This window comes from Thunnus albacares, chromosome 5, assembly GCF_914725855.1.
Source record: "Thunnus albacares chromosome 5, fThuAlb1.1, whole genome shotgun sequence".
Taxonomy (NCBI): Eukaryota; Metazoa; Chordata; class Actinopteri; order Scombriformes; family Scombridae; genus Thunnus; species Thunnus albacares.
In genome coordinates, this window is record NC_058110.1 from 30,759,252 (window position 1) to 30,779,845 (window position 20,594).

The 20,594-nt window shown below is 38.4% G+C and overlaps 1 protein-coding gene and 2 long non-coding RNA genes across 7 annotated transcripts in view; 2 read left to right on the forward strand and 1 right to left on the reverse strand.

Annotated features, from left to right (window-relative positions):
• The window catches only part of LOC122982006 (CDK5 and ABL1 enzyme substrate 2-like), a 49,799-nt gene that overhangs the window by 27,241 nt on the left and 1,964 nt on the right, over positions 1-20,594 (reverse strand). For 2 of the 5 annotated variants that reach the window (XM_044350942.1, XM_044350941.1), the window contains exons 2-3: positions 17,865-17,973; positions 17,593-17,761 (exon numbers count right to left, since the gene is read on the reverse strand). In XM_044350942.1, the coding sequence (XP_044206877.1) occupies positions 17,593-17,761; positions 17,865-17,909 (214 nt within the window). In that variant the 5' untranslated portion in view covers positions 17,910-17,973. Of the gene's footprint in view, positions 1-5,793; positions 6,625-13,536; positions 13,695-17,592; positions 17,762-17,864; positions 17,974-20,594 lie in introns of those variants that run through there. The other 3 variants (XM_044350940.1, XM_044350936.1, XM_044350937.1) reach the window with 3 other exon arrangements.
• On the forward strand, positions 6,691-9,185 carry LOC122982009. The gene is made up of 4 exons (XR_006403372.1): positions 6,691-6,830; positions 7,720-7,818; positions 8,954-8,991; positions 9,093-9,185. It is a non-coding gene; the product is annotated as an uncharacterized LOC122982009 (long non-coding RNA).
• Positions 12,176-13,670, forward strand: LOC122982008. The gene is made up of 3 exons (XR_006403371.1): positions 12,176-12,425; positions 12,682-12,766; positions 13,626-13,670. It is a non-coding gene; the product is annotated as an uncharacterized LOC122982008 (long non-coding RNA).

A 20,594-nucleotide genomic window follows, 5' to 3' on the forward strand; every position in this document is an offset into this window, starting at 1 on the left:
ACAGTTGACTCCATCACTTACCTTGCGAGGCAGCTGGATTCGCAAGATCATGCTAGAATCTATCATGTCAGGCTTCAAGTTATGAGCTTGTGTCCGCAGTACCGGTGGTTCGGACCAATCAGTGTTGTGAATCCAGCTGCCTCGCAAGGTAAGATGGTGATAGATGGTGATACACAGATGGTTCATCCAATCTCCTGCCAAGTATGTTTTTGAAAGTGCCTGCCCTTTTCCAAATAGTTTCCTTGGACGACTTCTCAGATGGTTCTGTCTAATAAACCCTCTGAGAAGTCCACCTGGCATCATGTTACTGCATCACATGCTGAAGGAAAAGAGGGAGCTGAACTCAGGTCACGCCGGTCTTATGCACCATAGATGCTTCTCTTCTAGTTAGTCGGAAAATCCGGCCCAGGTCCCTCGCATAGAAATCAGTCCACAGGCTGATATACCAAAGTCGGAGAAGTTCTCAATTTTTTAAGTACAGTTACAACCTGTTCACTCATTGGCATGATTAATAAATTGTAAGTTGCTTCATAATTCTTATATATAGAACCTTTAAACCTGCATTAACTAATCTTTTGGCCTCTTGGGGGCAGCAGAAACAAGTAGTGAACACAACACTGACATATTATCATCTTTTAAGTTGATCCGTTGAACTTGTTGACAAACAGTTGCTTATTTCCACATCCAGAAGTTACGGAACAACATTATCATTCATCTGGAGATGTGTTTCTGTCCACCTGGTGAATGTAAGTCAAATATTCACTCTCCTTTAGCTCTGTTTTTGCTCTCCACCAACTCCTGAGGGAAATATCTGGCTCTTTAGCTGCTAAATGCTCCACTATGTTCACGAGCTACTCTAAAGCTTTCTCTGAGGTGTTAGCTACATCCATTACATAATAATGATGATGATCAAGTTTAGATGTACATGCGCGGTTTTATACTTAGTTGGTGCAATGCCCTTTGACAATGTCACTCAGACTGACATCAGTAATGGGAGTGCCCATGCAGAGGGCTGAGGCAGAACTTTGTAATGTGAACACAGTATTTCCACTATTTAACTCACAATGTATAACAATAATTTCTAATTCAGCTTTAGAGTAACATTCTTTTAAGAGGAAGTTATTGGAAACAGTCTTGGGGTGTATTCTGCAGTTAGAGATGTTATTTAAATGCTTCTCAAACATTTTCTTTCTCTTAGACATCTGGAGAATGTTTCACATGCTTTGTTTATCTCGGGTCTCAACTCCTGCAACTCCTGTTATGTGGAAGTCGGTCAGTCTTCTCAGTCTCACCTGCAGCTGGTTCAAAATGCAGCAGTGAGACTCCTCACTGGTACCAAGAGAGACCACATCTCCCCGATTCTGGCCTCCCTCCACTGGTTACCAGTGAAATATAGAATAGATTTTAAGATTCTTTATTAATTTTAAAGGAAACATATTGTGCTTTTTGCGGTTTTCTGTTATTTATATACTGTTATGATGTCAGATATCTATCTTAAACGTGGTTGAAGTTCCAAAACGTGAAGTTAATGTATGTAGAAATGCTTCAACCTGCTCTGAACTCTTTGTTTGCGACATTTTCTACTTTTTCCCTGAACAGTTTGATCTTCACTGTCAGATCTTCCCCCAACAATCACCACTTTTAAATCCTTGCTAAAGACCCACCTTTATACAAACACCTTTGTTTCCCCTTCATCTTTAATATAGTGATAAAATTGTTTTAATTTGGTCTGTTAGTTATTTATCTGTTTATTTTGCTTTTAATTAACTGTATCTTAAATTTCTCTGTAAAGCACTTTGGTCATCAACATTTTTGAATGTTCTCTGTAAATAAATTTGATTTGATTGGCTTCACCAAACTTCTAACATAATGACACAAATCAGTGCGGTGGATCATCAGTGATGATGATTGTTATGTTAATAAGCTCCAAACACTCTTTTTCAGTAGAGAAGTGTTTGAATCTCTGGAAGCCAAATGACTTTATGTGAAATTGAACAACTCCTGTGAACTTGTTCTTGTGAGGTGTTGACTCACATGTAGACATAAAAAGATATGAGAAAGCAGCACAGTCATAACAAATGAAGGATCAATGTTTCTGCAAAGTGCATCAGAGTTATGAGTGTGCTGTTTTCCTATTTTTGAAATATTAAACCTTGTAGGGCTGCAACTAAAGATTAATTTCATTAACAGTTGATCCGCTGATTATTCTCTTATTTCATCTATAAAATGTCAGAAAATATCCCATGGTGATATAACAAATGTCTTGTTTTGTCCGATCAACAGTCCAAAATCCAAAGAAACTTAAAAATTTAACATCATGTATGACACAGAAAAGCATCAAATCCTCACATTTGAGAAGCTGCAACCAGCACATTTGTCATTTCTGCTGAACAAAATGACTAAAGTGATTATTTGATTATGAAAATAGTTGCACTAATCGTTGTAGCTCTAAAACCTTGCATGTATTTGCAGATTAACTCAGACCTGCAGTAGAAAGAGAAACTGATGGTGAGGAGAGCAGAGCTGTGTGTGTGTGTGTGTGTGTGTGTGTGTGTGTGTGTGTGTGTGTGTGTGGGGGGGGGGGGGGGGGGGGGGGGGGGGGTTGTTTCTTCTTTCCTTCTTTCTTCCTGGTTAGGCGGTGAAGAAAGAAGAGAGGCTGAATTAAACCATCAGAGCCTCAACATGAAAGTTTGTCACACTTTGATCTGCTTCTTCTTCCTCAGTGAGTACATTCACTTTCTATTTCTGTTTCTCTTTATTACGTTGTATTCTTTAATTATTTAGAGTTGGTGGGTGATAAATTAGCAGTTTCTCATGTTTCTGTGGTTAAACATGATGATCAGAGTCACTTTAAAATGTAAGTCGTTACCAGTACTTGTTACTTCCTCAAAATTATCCTTTAATCAGTAACATTGAAGGGTTTACTCACTGAGAATTTTCAGTAACTGACTTTTTTTTATTTTTGCATGCAAATGAGTTTTGTTCAGTTCAGTTGACAGTCTGTCATTGTAAGAGTTTATTACAGCAACAGTAGAGAGTAGACAGGAAACAAGGGGGAGAGAGAGAGACTAGGAGGTGACAAGGCGCCGCCAGAATCAAACCGCGGACGTTGTGGTCATGTAGCATGTGTCTTGGTCAGTGAGCTACCAGGACACACCCAGAAATCATCCTTTTAAAAAAATGTTCACATTTATCTAAAATCAACTTTTGTTCTAACTGTGTTTTATACAAAACAAAATTCAGTTCCTTTTTGTTGTATTTTTTTTAACATACTCATAATAAAATGTGTGCTCTGTTGCTTCAGCCTGACTGTTTTAGCTTAACTGCATTACAAACTACCTTCCTGGTACATTCTGCAAAAAAATATTACTTCTTACAGAACCAGAGAAACATATGAGTAGCAGCCAAGTAAATCAATGTCATTTCAAGAACACAGTGTGTGAATACAACTGTTTTGTCATGTGGAAAAACCCTGGTTGTTATACAAAAAATAATTTACCAATTTATATTCTATGTGGTTCTTTGTACTTCTTTAATTTTGACATCATATGATAGTTTGTGATTCTTTAAAGTTTCCATTAACGTGAACATTTGACATGCAATTAACAGCAGTCAACTGCTGAGCCACAGACTCAAGCAACAACCCACATTAAGTCTCCTTCTTATCTAACTTACAAGCATGAAGACACGTCTTGTTTTGCACCTTAGCTTGTTGAATGAGCCACCAAACAAACATTCACTGGAGAAAAGTGAGTTAGCAGGATAGATAGGTAATTAGCTGCTCAACTGCAGCACATTGAACAACATGTTAACACAGCTGAAAATATCACTTCAGACTGTTAGATGCTTGTTTCATTATTGTTCTTCAAAATCCTTGTTAGCGACACACTGTCTGTCCATGACTTGTAGCTACAGCAGTTTGTTTACTTTGTCTCTGTTCTGTAGGTGAAACTTATTATGTTCTTATGTAGATCAGTCCTTTTTTACTGAAATAGAAGGAAAGTGATTATACAGGCAAGGCAAATTTATTTGTATTTACATTTCAACAACAAGGCAATTCAAAGTGTTTCACATAAAACATAAAAAAGCATCAAGACAAAATGTAAAAGAAACACAAAACTTCATAAAAAGAAACCAGAGTAATAAAAGACAGTAGCTAAAAGAAAACAAATTAATGAGGACAAAGATGTAATTTAAAACATTCAAATGGAATCAAATCAAATCAAATCATTGGAAATATGTGACAATTTATGCTGCATCCATCGAGTCCTTCCTGACAGAGACTAAATCAAGTCAAATCAAAACTGGTTGAACTGGGCAGCTCCCAGTGTGACTCTGTGGATCAGTGTAAATGTGAATTATTGACTATTGATTTTTTTTTTTAACAGCACTGCAGGATGGAAACATTGGTCTCATCAATGCAGAAATCCACAGTTTTACAGGAACTGAAGGACAAAGTATCACAGTTCCATGTCACTTTAGAAAGACTGGAAGAGGGACGTACTTCTGTAAGGACGAATGTGAAGAATACATTCTTAAAATGAATAATAACAGAGCTCAAAGAGGCAGATACATCATGGAATATAAAGAAACACCTGAAGGAAGTCGTCTGGATGTGACCATCACACAGCTGACCAAATCTGACTCCGGACGTTACAGGTGTGGTTTGGATATACGTGCAGCAATAGATCCATACTGGGACTTTAATATCAACGTCCTAGATGGTGAGTTTCTACTGAAAGTCATGAAAATGTTTCTTCATGTTTCTGGAGGTCAGAGCAGGCACAGATTAAGAATGCAGAGGCCCCTGGGCACAAAATCCTGGAGGCCCCCCCACAGCTCCACACATGTGCAATCCAGGTTTTGAATTATAGGTTTTCAGCGTAGGCTACTATCTGTTGGAAACACCTGTATCTTATACAGGATTTACACTAACAGGCTATAGCCTATGAACACCTGTAGATATCTTCTATCATATAGGATTTACAACACATGACTGCAGCAATACGTTCCCGGGTCAACAGCAACAATATCAACACGTTAGCATACAGTGTGTAGCTCAAGGGCATACACAAGCAACATGAAGCAACAAAACACAGCCAGCAATACTGACCACAACCATCTTTTGATACATGCAGACATGTGGAGCAGCAATAAACAGTACATATAGGTCAAATACAATAATCATTATGTTGATCTTGATAAAAATATTAAAGATGCAAGTATAGGTTAGTAAAATGGTAATTTGCACTTAACACACAAGCCATGCAACACAGATTTAAGGACACGAATATAGAAAAACATATCAAGTAAATAAAATACTATACCATAAAATGGCCGACCTATGTCTACGGATTTTCTCAGTTTTTAAGGCTTAAACAGGATATAAACAGACAGACAGACCTTATTTTGTGAGTTGTCAGATTAATAAATGTATTCTTTGATTTTGAAACAGTAGCCTTAGGGATGAACGCTGGGCGCTGGGATGAACTTGACGTACGTGTGCGTTGAGAGGCGAGAGTTTTTTCTCTCACCACGCTCCCCAGCACCCTGCTATCACTGTTCTGACAGAGCAAGACGCTATATGTCACATGCCCCTGTGTTGTTGTCATTTAGCCATGTGGTTAAATCAATTGATTTTATCTTATGAAAAAATACCCCCGCACGATTTTTAACAGTCCCCTCAGTCACTTCATTATGGCGCCTGAATGGTTGACATAGTTAGCTAAAAGTATGGTTGAAATAGGTAAAAAGTAAAAGATAAATTGTGGGGCTTCTAAATTGGTAACCTACCCGCCACCAGGTCTCTGCCATCCGCATCAGTGTCGGGCTCAGGTGGAGATGAGGGTGGAGCAGTTGGACAGGTGGCCCTGCTATCGCAGGGCTGTGGTTCTCTGCCTTCTGTCTCAATTTCATGCTTATGCTCAGCTGAACTAGCTGCTGCTCCTCATCTTCGCTGTTAGCGTTGTCCTCTCCAGGCTCTTTTCTAGCAAGCCGACTTTTGAAAACAGTGGAGATGGATGGTATGTTTTTCCAAAGTTCAATGTCTTTGATATCCTTTTCTTTTTTGTCCTTCTCGTTGCTGCTCCAACGTTTGTTGTCCATGATGTTTGAAGTATTTGAAGATGTTTCACACGCTGTCAGCTCAATTCCCACAGTCACCATCTAACCTGACCTGACTCATCGTCATCATCATGATACAGACACAGCCAGCAAACCAATCATATTTTTTTCTTATTTGCAAATAAAGTAACTGCATTGATTGATTTGTATTTCAACACACACACACTAATTTATTTGATTTTCAAAAAAAGAAAAAGGAAAGCCAGGAAGAGGCCACAGTTGGTGGGAGTTTGGAGGGTGGGTTTTAGAGGTTGGAGGCCCCCAGCATAATCCGGGCTTTGGTCAGAGGAAAGTTTTCACATTTTTCTGACTGCAGCTGATATTTTAATAACCTGATATTTGGTCTAGCAAATCAATGGGATGATCGATACAGTAAGTGTCCATTTACTGCATCAGTGTTTTCAGGAATAAAAATAATAAACTGACTATTTCATTTAAATGTCGCCATCAGTTTTTAAGCAGCTGATCAGCTAAAGGAGCATTTTATTTCTTTCATCAGGATTTCTTTTCTATCAATGTGTTCTTGTTTCTTTTTTGTTGTTAACAGCTCCATCCACTTCAAAAAACAAACTTAACTCTCAGACCTTCTTTAACATCAGTCCAATCAGCCTCCACACCAACAACAACACAGAGTTTCAGAAGGAGCTCCACTGAAACCACCAACCAGTCTGAAGAGGAGCAAACTGAGACAACAGCTGGAGGTTCAGGTACATTTACCTTTGGAACTTTACTTTTACTCACAGAGACAGAGGACTCTCCTAGATGAGTTACAGATGATTTTTTCCATCAGTACACACTGTGTGCAAAAACAAAACCCTCCAAAGCTGCTAAACCAGCCTAGTATGTCTAGGCCAGTGTGATGGTCAGTGTGTAAATCAGTCTCTTGTCCCCCTGCACGTACCACATTGCCAAGCCTCCACTTCACTCTCTACATCACATTTTTAAATATTCTGGCTTGAAGCAGCCAGGCAGAAGTTGAGGGTGTACATACTCTTTAACCAACACCTGCCAGACAATCAGAAAGATTTCTGTGACTAAGTTTAATGTTACATGTGCAAGTACATGAATTTGTTTATTTGCATGTTTTTTTTTTATTTCAGTGTTGTTATAATGTCAGTAGTAAAGCTTGGTTGGTAATACTGCAGGTGTTGTTATTAGTTCGGAGTCCATTTATGCATGTTGCCAGATACAACAGTACAAGTCAAAAGTACCTACTCATTCAAGGTTTTTTTCTTGTTGTTTTTGTTTTTTACTATTTTCTACATTATAGAATACTGAAATGATCTATGAAATAACTATGAAATAACACACATTGAATTATGTAGCAAACAAAAAGGTGGCTTTTTTGAGGAATCTAAACTTTAAAATTTAATTTTCTTTGATTACACTTTCTTTGTTTACTACATAATTCCATATGTGTTATTTCATAGTTTTGATGTTTCCAGTATTGTTCTACAATGTAGAAAATAATAGAAATAAATAAAAACTCTTGAATGAGGAGGCGTGCCCAAACTTTTTACTGCATACACAATGTAAAACTGAACAACAAGCGTCAGTGTAGACCATAAACCTTTTCTACTGTTCAAACTACAACAGGTGTGCTGCTGTACGTGGGTCTGACTCTGGTCATCATGCTGCTCCTGTTCCCTGTAGCTGTGCTGATGTACTGCAAGAAAAGAGCCTCTAAACCCAAAGGTGAACATCTGAAACTATTTCTAACAAACAAGCTTTCACATGTGAAACAAATATTCTCATAAACTATGTGCAGTTTGTACTCAGCTGGTCAGCTTAGTGTATTGTTTCAAGACAAACTTTTCAAAGGTGACAACTAGGTAAATGAATGCATAATGATCCAGGCAGAGACAAAACTGACCAAATTATGCTCAGGTGGACTTTAACGACACCATAAACCAACTCTTGTACCTCTTCTGTCAGCAGGTGTTAAAAATATTTCATCTTATGGCAGCTTCAACATTTCTGAATCTTGTTTTGTCTGTTTTCACCAAGATATTCTCCAGACTTCTGTGATGACACAGAGATATGACCACATGATATTAATCTACAGGGGAAAGTTATATTACATGTCACCACTGCTGGTTTGTTGTCACAGTTCAAGTGTTTAAAACTATCACACAGATTAATCACAAAGTTAAATACTAACTTTATAAGATGCAGGTAAACAGACAAATCTGTTGGACTTACATTTACAACTTGAGTAAAAACTCTGAGTGAAAATGCACATTTCCTGAAACTGTTGGACTTTGTGAGTGAACAGAGACAAAAGGAAAATAGATTTTGAGTTCCTGATAAGTTTGGAGCAGTCCATGTTGGTTATTGTCTCAGTTGGACAGTTTGTGTGTTCATTTACCACAAACTGTCCAACTGCCAAATTCACATAAATAAGGCCAGGAGTAAATTTGATTCATATTTCTGCTGAACACACTTTTAAAGTTTGGGTTAGCAAGCTTTAGCTAACTATAAAAGCTATTTTTCTAGCTACTGTTAGTTATGGACAAGTGGCTTAAAGGAGCAAATAACTGAAAAACAAACACAATATACAGTTTTCAGTTTTCAATCTCCTTTTCATTCATTCATTCATTACATTCAACTCAAACATCAGAATCATACAACAGGAAAGACACAGAACAAAGTGATGACTGTGTCTTTATGTTTGAAAATTACTACTGTTGTTTTTTTTCAACTCATCATCAGTCTAATTTGCCTAATCTTCAGAGTTCTTTAGATGCTCAAACAGGAATGAAGGACTAAAGTGTCTCTTTGACAGATATTTTAACAGTTTATTTAATCTTCTGAACTGCATGCTTTTCAGAACATCCTGTGGAAATAGAGCATGCTAATGTCACACGGGTGAGTTTGAGTGAATTTGTGACATCTGAGCATTGTTAGTTTTTGTGAAATTAGCTGATATTAATACAAACCAAACCCCTCCTCTTCTTCTTCTGCTGCAGGCCAAACGAGTGTACGAGGAGACCAGAGAGGACGGCAGACAGAGCAGATCTCCTCCTGTGGAAATCTCTTCAATTTACACTGTCGCAATTTACAAGCCAAATGGTGTCAAAACCTCAGATGACTACAGCTTCGCCGCTGCCACAGCATCCCGTCCTCTGAACAAAGTAAAAAAAAGAACTGCGGCAGCATTTTAGCTTTGTGGTTAGAAAACAGTAGTGTTAACCATTCCTGCATCAGCATCCACATCATGGTCGGGAAGCACAGGGGAGACTTTGTTTTTTCCTCCGGGATTGAATTTGGAGTTACAGTAACTTCTGTGTTAATCTTCACTTTACTCAGCAGTTGACAAGCAAGACACAGGGACTTGGCTTGGGTCTTGAGATGCTGTAGCATTTTTTTACTTACAAGCTGTTGCTTTAAGAGTACATTCACTACCTGCTAACTCGACTCTGCTTCAATCGGCAGCACCCTCCTGCTCTGAGTGCAGCCACACTGTCACACACACTAAACACCAGTGGTAACTAAATACATTTACTCAAGTTCTGAACTCATGTACAATTTTGAATTACTTGTACTTAATACTACTCTGCTACATTTTTGGAGGAGAAATATTATACTACATTCATTTGACAACTTTAGTTATTACCTTTTAGATTAAAATTTTACATGAAGGGAAATATAATAAGCTTATAAAATACAACACATCTATAGCCCCGGTGTTGTGGCTTTCTACAGTAATTACCTGGGACTGAGATAATCAGGAAAAGTATCAATATTTCAAGAGCTTTTTGGCTTTTATCATTTTCTATTACTTCTCCAGGCCTGGAAAACACAACATTCAGATCCAGAACCAGGATATTTATGATATTTAGTACTACCTGGTGAGTCTGGGAGGCCTTGCCTTATTTTAAGAAGAGAAATCTGGGTTTTCTCTATGAAAGTCTGAGCTTCACAACACAGGTTTGTGGAAGTGTGTCATGGCTCGAACAAAAAAGATTTCTGAGCATCTTAAAACAAGAGTTGCTGGAAAGGGTTACAGAACCATTTCTGAAGAGTTTGGACTCCACCAGCCGACTGTCAGGCAGATTGTCTAAAAAAACAGCTAACGGAAATGTTTAGTTGAATTTATTGCTGCAAAAGGGGGTCATGCCAGTTACTGAGAGCAAGATTTCACATACTTTTACCTCACACAAATATGTAAGATTGGATAATTTTCAATAAATAAATTCATAAGTTTAATGTTTTTGTCTCATTTGGTCAATTGGATTCCCTTTATCTAGTTTTAGGACTTGAAAATCTGATCATGTTTCATATTTATGCAGAAATAGAGAAAATTCTGAAGAGTTCAAAGACTTTCAAGCAACATCGAAAGAAAAGAACATGTAATTTAATTGCAAACTAAAATAAAAGCTTTAAGTTGCTATTAAGACTAAAACAGTCAATAAGTTATAAACCTTGAGCTCTTTGTTTTCTTCCAGACTGAAGATGACTGGAGTGAACTCGTCTACACTCGGTGCCGCCGCCTCACCCAGCAGCGCCCCCCGTGGTCATGCCGATAAAGTTGTCTACTCTGCGCCTCAGATACACACTGACAGGGGCACTGATGCCAAAGATGATTCACAGCCTCTGTACTCAACTGCACCTATAATCAGCTAGCAGTCATACTTTGTTTATTAATAAAGTGAAGAAAGAAAACTCTGTCAGGTCAAATAAAACCAAAACTATCTGCATGAGTAGATTCCAGGAGTCAAAGGTGGTGTTTTAGTTGTTTGGGTGAACTGAAATTATTTTGGTTAAATGAACAGCAGGGTATTTCAGTTATGGTTAAAATGGTTTGGAAAAGGTTTTCAAATGTTGTAAGGCAACACCAAACAGCTAAAACTGCTGCTAAATAAGTAAAAATATATCAACATGGTTTAACAATGTTAACCATAAGAACAGATGTTTCTATAAGCTCTTCTGTTTATTGCATCTAGTTAGGCTTCGTTCAGACTGACATTAGTACCGGGGGTGCAAAGCAAGTATCGTGAACACAGTGTTTCTAAGGTTTTAGCAATTCAGCTTTAGAGTAACATTGTTTTAAGAGGGTGTGTTAATGAAAACAGTCTTGGGATGTATTCTGCAATTAGAGATGCTATTTAAGTGAGTAAGTCTTCTTGGTTTCACCTGCAGCTGGGCCCAAATGCAGCAGGGAGGCTCCTCACTGTCTACCAATAAAAGAGACCACATCTCCCTGATACTGGCCTCCCTCTACTGGTGATCAGTGAAATATAAATAGATTTTAAAAATCTTTTATTTGTTTTTTAAAGCTATGCATGGTTTGACACCAGCCTACATCTCCGATGTCCTCAGTTCATATCTGTATCCAGACCCCTCAGATCCTCTAATCAGTTACTCCTTTCTTCCCTTATTTTTTTAATATAATGATAAAATTGTATTAATTTTGTCTTTTACAGTTACTCATCTATTTATTTGTTTTGATTATTCAACTGTATTTTACATTTGTCTGTAAAGCACTTTGGTCAACATGTTTTTAAATGTGCTCTGTAAATAAATTTGACTTCTCGTGACTTGTTTCACCAACCTTTGCAAATCAGTGAAGTGGACCAAGCGCTCAAGCACAAAGAAACACAGGGTTCAAAATTGTGGTTTATTTTCCCAAAAAGATTGAACAAACACAAATAAATGGAGGTAACTGAATTAAATAAGTTGGAGGTCACTTAAAAAGAGGTCAACAAAACATAACTCTACTGAACAAAAAGGCTAACAAAACAAGATATTAACACAGCTAAAGCCCCTTTCACACTGGACAAAAAACCCACTAACACCCACTAATATCTGGCTTTTGTCTTCAGTGGGAAAAGGTACAATCAGCATCCATTCCCGAGTCAAATGACTCTACAGTAGTCACAGGTATTTATTGGCTCCAGCTCCGATCAGCAGTGATGGAAGCATACCTGGGTGGACACACTAATTTTTGCCCCCTTTCTTTCACTTGTCTACCAGCAATGGGAAAGGAGTCAACAGCCTATTCTTAGTAGGTTCACCCACATTTAAAAAACCTACATATATGCATTAATTTTGGTGTAAAAAGGGTATAACAGACCTAACAGAAGGAGACATGAGGGAAACATATATACTGGCTGATCAAACTAATATTCACACAGGGGAAGTGAACATAGACAATAATCAGAACTCAACACAAAGAAACCCTGATCCCCCCCAAGCTTTCAGAGCTCTTGGTATGGTCCTTGGCTTGGGCCTCTCCATATAACCAGGCTCCACCTGCAGCCACAACTTTTGCCAGACCAGGAAGAGAACTTGACAGTCAGGTAAGTCGATGAATTAATGTAACTTAAACAAACTAGTAATAGTTAAAAACTATGTAAACTAAATGTGCATGCTTAATTTATAAATCAATGTGGTGTCACGGATGCTAACAAATAAATTCTAAACCAAGGTCTGGAAACTAAATGACTTTAGGTGAAATTGAACAACTCCTGCGCACCTTTTCTTGTGCAGTGCTGGCTCACAGGTAGACATAAAAAGATGTGGGAAAGCAACAAACTCATAAATAATTTATTTCAGCAAATGAAGATCAACATTTCAGCAAACTGCTTAAAAAAAAACTAAAGTGATCATGGTGGCATTGGCTCACAGAACATCTGATGTGGTACATATTTAATCACTGGACTATTTGAACATTCTTGTCACCGGTGGAGTCACAGTCCTGGTCACGAGACACATGAGGACTCGGGAAACGCACTCCAAAACACTTATGTGCCTTCTTTCCAGAAGCTGCTGCTCAACGTAATAGCTGAACTGTATTTCATATCCCTTCTTTTAATCCCTGCACTTATCACTTTATCACTTTTATATATTTCATCAAACTGGACTTGTGCGTTGCATTCAACCGTTGCTGTTGCATAATTTAGCCATTTTGTAGTCAAGGGTGGATTGAATGAGTGAACAGTTGGATGGTGGAAGATGTTTTCTATACAAAAGTAAATATTAGAACAAAATCTTGTCGGTCTTGTTATAATCTCTAAGATTCACTGGTGACGTCTTCAGATGTCTTGTTTTGTCCAATCAACAGTCCAAAATACTTTATGTTCTTTATGACCACCAGTAGACTGCCAGCTAATGTCAATCAAACACTGACACAACCCCAAGCTGACTGGGCAAAAAGGAGCATTTCTGATATTTCCTCCTTTTTTCCTCATTCTAATAATACAAAACTACTAACAATATATTTTAATAAACATGTTGCCATTATTTTTGACCGCAAACAGGGATAATTAAATGTGATTTCATTTGTTATTTATGATGTTTCTTTTTATTGAAACCCAAAAAACTAACAAATGTATTGTAAAAGCTGTTTGTGAATTTTATCTCCATGTTGAGTTTGAGAAATATAAATTTGAGCTTTAGCATTTAGAATGAACTCTTTCAGTTGTTCTTTCAGGGCATCAAACCTTCACCAAACATTATTTAACAGCAATAACAAGCTGATGTTTATTGTTCCTACACAGAGCTGTCCCCCTCCTCTGATTGGTTCAGTTTCCTCTCAGTCTCTGCACTCTGATTGGACCTCCACACTCCTGCAGACATATGAAATAAAAACAAACTTTGGTCAGTTTTAAATTATTGTAGTTTTGTTTCCCTAAAGTTCATGAAAGTAAAGGTTTGGTTTGGTTTTCATGATGTAATGATCTAATTTGGCCACATGAGGGCAACGTCTGAAACATTAGCTGAAACAAAACCAAACCGCGATCACTGATCATGTACTTGTGCACACTCACATGCACACGGACATGTACACACAGATAGAGGAACAGACACACATAGACAAACATACATACTGTACATACTCATAAAGACTACATGCATGCACACAGATACAAAGACCTATAAACATCATGCTGTTTTATCAGTCAGTTTGTGACTCAACTGTCCAGTAATGTGAACACTTGACACTGAGGTCTGAACTTCCTGAGAGGAGGTCAGACATCACACCTCTGAAGTCTGCAGAGAAACAGCAGCAGCATTGTTTGTTCAAATGACAGTAAGTTCATGTTCACACGTGAAAGCAGAACTTACTATTTTTACACATTCATCGCTCTCACACATTTCAGCCAGCGTTACTTCTTTTTATATCTTTCTAACAACAGAGTAGTTTTTGTTTCCTATACTGCGTCAGACATTTAATTAAAGAGGTAGCAGATCAGAATACACTCATGAGTCTTCTGGAGGACATGAAAAATAACATTTGGTCATTTAGGTATAAGAATTTAAAATTGTAGTAGTGGAATAATCGGTTCAGCAACTTTTAAATCAAAAATGGCAAACAGTGAAAACGACATGCTGTGGTTTCATGGCAGTTAGTGTCTTTCTTGACCTGTAGCAGTAACTTCCTGCAGTCTTGCATGAAAACTCTGTGCTTCATCTCAGAGCTTATAACTCTGCAGTCTGTCAAGTTATGAGATTTAAAGGGATTCAAACCAACTCATGCTCTCAGACTTGTGGCTTGTGTCAGTGGAAAACATCAAAACATTTTCATTGTGAATCTGACTCATGCCACATGCAGAGAGAAAACCTCCACTAACTCACACTGATGATTGAGAAGTCTGGAGGCCACAAAGAGGTGGAGAGAGAGCATGGATGGACTGTTGTGCCAACTTGAGACGAGAATTTATCCCCGCTTTTGATAACGTATGAGGGGAACAGGAGTGACTCTACAGAAACAGCTGCTGAATGCTCAGTGGAGAGAAAAGCAAACTGATCATTAGGAAAACTTCTCTTTATTGACAGGTGGTTGCTGGAGGTTGTAATCCATGATGTGACCGGCTTGGCAGGAAGGACAGAGACGGACCCCACCGGCAGGACAATGAGTAGAATTTATGTCTTTTTTCCTTCACAGTTGACTCCATCACTTACCTTGCGAGGCAGCTGGATTCGCAAGATCATGCTAGAATCTATCATGTCAGGCTTCAAGTTATGAGCTTGTGTCCGTAGTACCGTTGGTTCGGACCAATCAGCGTTGTGAATCCAGCTGCCTCGCAAGGTAAGATGGTGATAGATGGTGATACACAGATGGTTCATCCAATCTCCTGCCAAGTATGTTTTTTGAAAGTGCCTGCCCTTTTCCGAATAGTTTCCTTGGATGACTTCTCAGATGGTTCTGTCTAATAAACCATCTGAGAAGTCCATCTGGCATCAGGTTACTGCATCACATGCTGAAGGAAAAGAGAGAGCTGAACTCAGGTCACGCCGGTCTTACACACCATAGATGCTCCTCCGGAAAATCCTGCCCAGGTCCCTCGCATAGAAATCAGTCCACAGGCTGATATACCAAAGTCGGAGAAGTTCTCAATTTTTTAAGTACAGTTACAACCTGTTCACTCATTGGCATGATTAATAAATTGTAAGTTGCTTCATAACTCTTATATATAGAACCTTTAAACCTGCATTAACTAATCTTTTGGCCTCTTGGGGGCAGCAGAAACAAGTAGTGAACACAACACTGACATATTATCATTTTTTAAGTTGATCCGTTGAACTTGTTGACAAACAGTTGCTTATTTCCACATCCAGCAGTTACGGAACAACATTATCATTCATCTGAAGATGTGTTTCTATCCACCTGGTGAATGTAAGTCCAATATTCACTCTCCTTTAGCTCTGTTTTTGCTCTCTACCAACTCCTGAGGGAAATATCTGGCTCTTTAGCTGCTAAATGCTCCACTATGTTCACCAGCTAGTCTACAGCTTTCTCTGAGGTGTTAGCTACATCCATTACATAATAATGATGATCAAGTTTAGATGTACATGCGCAGTTTTATGACTTAGTTGGTGCGACACCCTTTGACAATGTCACTCAGACTGACATCAGTAATGGGAGTGCCCATGCAGAGGGCTGAGGCAGAACTTTGTAATGTGAACACAGTATTTCCACTATTTAACTCACAATGTATAACAATAATTTCCAATTCAGCTTTAGAGTAACATTGTTTTAAGAAGATGTTACTGGAAACAGTCTTGGGGTGTATTCTGCAGTTAGAGATGTTATTTAAATGCTCCTCAAACATTTTCTTTCTCTTAGACATCTGGAGAATGTTTTACATGCTTTGTTTATCTCGGGTCTCAACTCCTGCAACTCCTGTTATTTGGAAGTCGGTCAGTCTTCTCAGTCTCACCTGCAGCTGGTTCAAAATGCAGCAGTGAGATTCCTCACTGGTACCAAGAGAGACCACATCTCCCCGATACTGGCCTCCCTCCACTGGTTACCAGTGAAATATAGAATAGATTTTAAGATTCTTTATTAATTTTTAAAGGGAACATATTGTGCTTTCTGTGGTTTTCTGTTCTTTATATACTGTTATGATGTCAGATATCTATCTTAAACGTGGTTAAAGTTCCAAAACGTGAAGTTAATGTATGTAGAAATGCTCCAACTTGCTCTGAACTCTTTGTGACGTTTTCTACTGGGCTCATCAGGAGGGGGATCTTATAGAGACAGGAGATAAAATGGCCTGTTTCAGACAGAGGCTGAACTGAAAGGCTGCATAAAGAGCCAGCATAAGATAAATAAGGAGTTTCTTGAATTGTAAATCTTGCAAATGTATTACAATAGAGCCAGAATATAATATAGACCTGGAAATGTACATAATATGTCCCCTTTAAAGCTATGAATGGTTTGGCACCAGCCTACATTTCTGATCGAGCCCTCAGACCCTCTGATCAGTTACTCAACGTTCTCAGTGCAGTTGATCATCTATAATGATGATTATGTTAATAAGCTCCAAACACTCTTCTTTTAGTAGAGAAGTGTTTGAAGACAAACAACTTTATGTGAAATCGAACAACTCTTGTGTACTTGTTCTTATGAGGTGCTGACTCACATGTAGACATAAAAAGATATGAGGAAGTAGCACAAAGTAGCAATAAAGGGTCAATGTTTCTGCAAACTGCATCAGAGTTATGAATGTGCTGTTTTCCTATTTTTGAAATATAAACCTTGTAGGGCTGCAACTAAAGATTAATTTCATTTAAAGTTGATCCGCTAATTATTCTCTTATTTCGTCTATAAAATGTCAGAAAATATCCCATGGTGATATATTAAAATGTCTTGTTTTGTCCGATCAACTGTCCAAAATCCAAAGAAACTTAGAAATTTACCATCATGTATGACACAGAAAAGCATCAAATTCGCACATTTGAGAAGCTGCAACCAGCACATTTGTCATTTCTGCTGAACAAAATGACTAAAATGATTATTTTATGATGAAAATAGTTGCACTAATCATTACAGCTCTTAAGTCTTGCATGTATTTGCAGGTCAACTCAGACCTGCAGTAGAAAGAGAAACTGATAGTGAGGAGAGCAGAGGTGTGTGTGTGTGTGTGTGTGTGTGTGTGTGTGTGTATGTGTGTGTGTGTGTGTGTGTGTGTGTGTGTGTGTGTGTGTGTGTGTGTGTGTGTGTGTGTGTGTAGGTATTACCCAGGTCCAGTCCCACAGTGCTGTTCAGTCGACTGGGAGGGAAGCTCCTGCCCGGCATGCTGTGTGTGCTCCTGGAGACGGGAATCTGCAGCGTCAGGTCGCTGGTGGACGACGGCTTCTGTCTCACCAGAGCGTTAGTGGGGTACAGGAACTGAGCGTACGACACCGACTGAGACGGGAAGAGAGAGAGAAAGAGAGGGAATGAGGAGGATCTGAACACATGAAACGCTCTGCGATCATAACAACATCTACCCTCATGTGTGTTTATCTACCCTGCCGTTGGTGTCCAGTTGGAAGCCCTCCAGCCCCGGTAGCATCTCCAGGGTGGTGGAGATGTTCCCGGACGAGTGTCTCCTCCTGGGGTGGTTTAATGTTGGGTCACTAGAGATAAAGAGAGAGTGGGAGTTAAGGTGAACAGAGTAGTTCTTAACAGCTTGTGATTCAGAAACATTTCTATGACTGAAATGTAAAAAAAAACCCACAACCACAAGAACACACTTTCACGGTTTCATAGAGCTACGAGCTAAAACTGGAAATGTGATGTTTGAGCTCACTTCCTCTGCGAGTGACAAAATACCAAAGAAGAAGACTGGTGTTACTCGCTTTGCCTCCACAACTGTGTGTGTGTATGTGTGAATATTGAACATGGTATTTGTGTAAGTCTATGTAAGTGTGATGTTTCTACTAATCCGTGTATCCGAGCAGATCCTTGTTTCCTTGCGTACAGCTGTGTGCTTGGTGTGTGTGTGTGTGTGCTTGGTGTGTGTGTGTGTGTGTGTGTGTGTGTGTGTGTGTGTGTGTGTGTGTGTGTGCTCGGTGTGTGTGTGTGACGTGATGGTAAGCACGTATAAGGGCTGCTGCTGTACATTTCTATCTAAAAGACTGTGTGTGTGTTGTTTTCCTATTTTTGAAATATTAAACCTTGTAGGGCTGCAACTAAAGATTAATTTCATAAACAGTTGATCCGCTGATTATTCTCTTATTTCGTCTATAAAATGTCAGAAAATATCCCATAGTGATATATTAAAATGTCTTGTTTTGTCCGATCAACAGTCCAAAATCCAAAGAAACTTAGAAATTTAACATCATGTATGACACAGAAAGCATCAAATTCTCACATTTTAGAAGCTGCAACCAGCACATTTGTCATTTCTGCTGAACAAAATGACTAAAATGATTATTTGATTATGAAAATAGTTGCACTAATCATTACAGCTCTAAAATCTTGCATGTATTTGCAGGTCAACTCAGACCTGCAGTAGAAAGAGAAACTGATGGTGAGCTGTGTGTGTGTGTGTGTGTGTGTGTGTGTTTGTGTGTGTGTGTGTGTGTGTGTGTTTGGGGGAGGGACTCCATCATTTAAAGAAGTGAGAAGTTCCTGGTTTGCCAGTGAAGAAGGAAGAGAGGCTGAATTAAACCATCAGAGCCTCAATATGAAAGTTCGTCACACTTTGATCTTCTTCTTCTTCCTCAGTGAGTACATTCACTTTCTATTTCTGTTTCTCTTTATTACGTTATATTCTGAGTGATAAATTAGCAGTTTCTCATGTTTCTGTGGTTAAACATGATGACCAGAGTCACTTTAAAATGTAAGTCGTTACCAGTACTTGTTACTTCCTCAAAATGATCCTTTAATCAGTAACATTGAAGGGTTTACTCACTGAGAATTTTCAGTAACTGACTTTTTTACATTTTTGCATGCAAACGAGTTTTGTTCAGTTCAGTTGACAGTCTGTCATTGTAAGAGTTTATTACAGCAACAGTAGAGAGTAGACAGGAAACAAGGGGGAGAGAGAGACTAGGAGGTGACAAAGTGCTGCCAGAATCAAACCGCGGATGTTGTGGTTATGTAGCATGTGTCTTGGTCAGTGAGCTACCAGGACACACCCAGAAATCATCCTTTTTAAAAAAAATGTTCACATTTATCTAAAATCAACTTTTGTTCTAACTGTGTTTTATACAAAACAAAATTCAGTTTCTTTTTGTTGTATTTTATTTAACATACTCATAACTAAATGTGTGTTCTGTTGCTTCAGCCTGACTGTTTTAGCTTAACTGCATTACAAACTACCTTCCTGGTACATTCTGCAAAAAAATATTACTTCTTAAAGAACCAGAGAAACATATGAGTAGCAGCCGAAGTAAATCGATGTCATTTCAAGAACACAGTGTGTGAATACAACTGTTTTGTCATGTGGAAAAACCCTGGTTTGACATGCAATTAACAGCAGTCAACTGCTGAGCCACAGACTCAAGCAACAACCCACATTAAGTCTCCTTCTTATCTAACTTACAAGCATGAAGACACGTCTTGTTTTGTACCTTAGCTTGTTGAACGAGCCACCAAACAAACATTCACTGGAGAAAAGTGAGTTAGCAGGATAGATAGGTAATTACCTGCTAAACTGCAGCACATTAAACAACATGTTAACACAGCTGAAAATATCACTTCAGACTGTTAGATGCTGGTTTCATTATTGTTCTTCAAAATCCTTGTTAGCGACACACTGTCTGTCCATGACTTGTAGCTACAGCAGTTTGTTTACTTTGTCTCTGTTCTGTAGGTGAAACTTATTATGTTCTTATGTAGATCAGTCCTTTTTTACTGAAATAGAAGGAAAGTGATTATACAGGCAAGGCAAGTTTATTTGTATAGTACATTTCAACAACTAGACAATTCAAAGTGTTTCACATAAAACATAAAAAAGCATCAAGACAAAATGTGAAAGAAACACAAAACTTCATAAAAAGAAACCGAGGTAATAAAAGACAGTAGTTAAAAGAAAACAAATTAATGAGGACAAAGATGTAATTTAAAACATTCAAATGGAATCAAATCAAATCAAATCATTGGAAATATGTGACAATTTATGCTGCATCCATCGAGTCCTTCCTGACAGAGACTAAATCACGTTAAATTACAGACTGGTTGAACTGGGCAGCTCCCAGTGTGACTCTGTGGATCAGTGTAAATGTGAATTATTGACTATTGATTTTTTTTC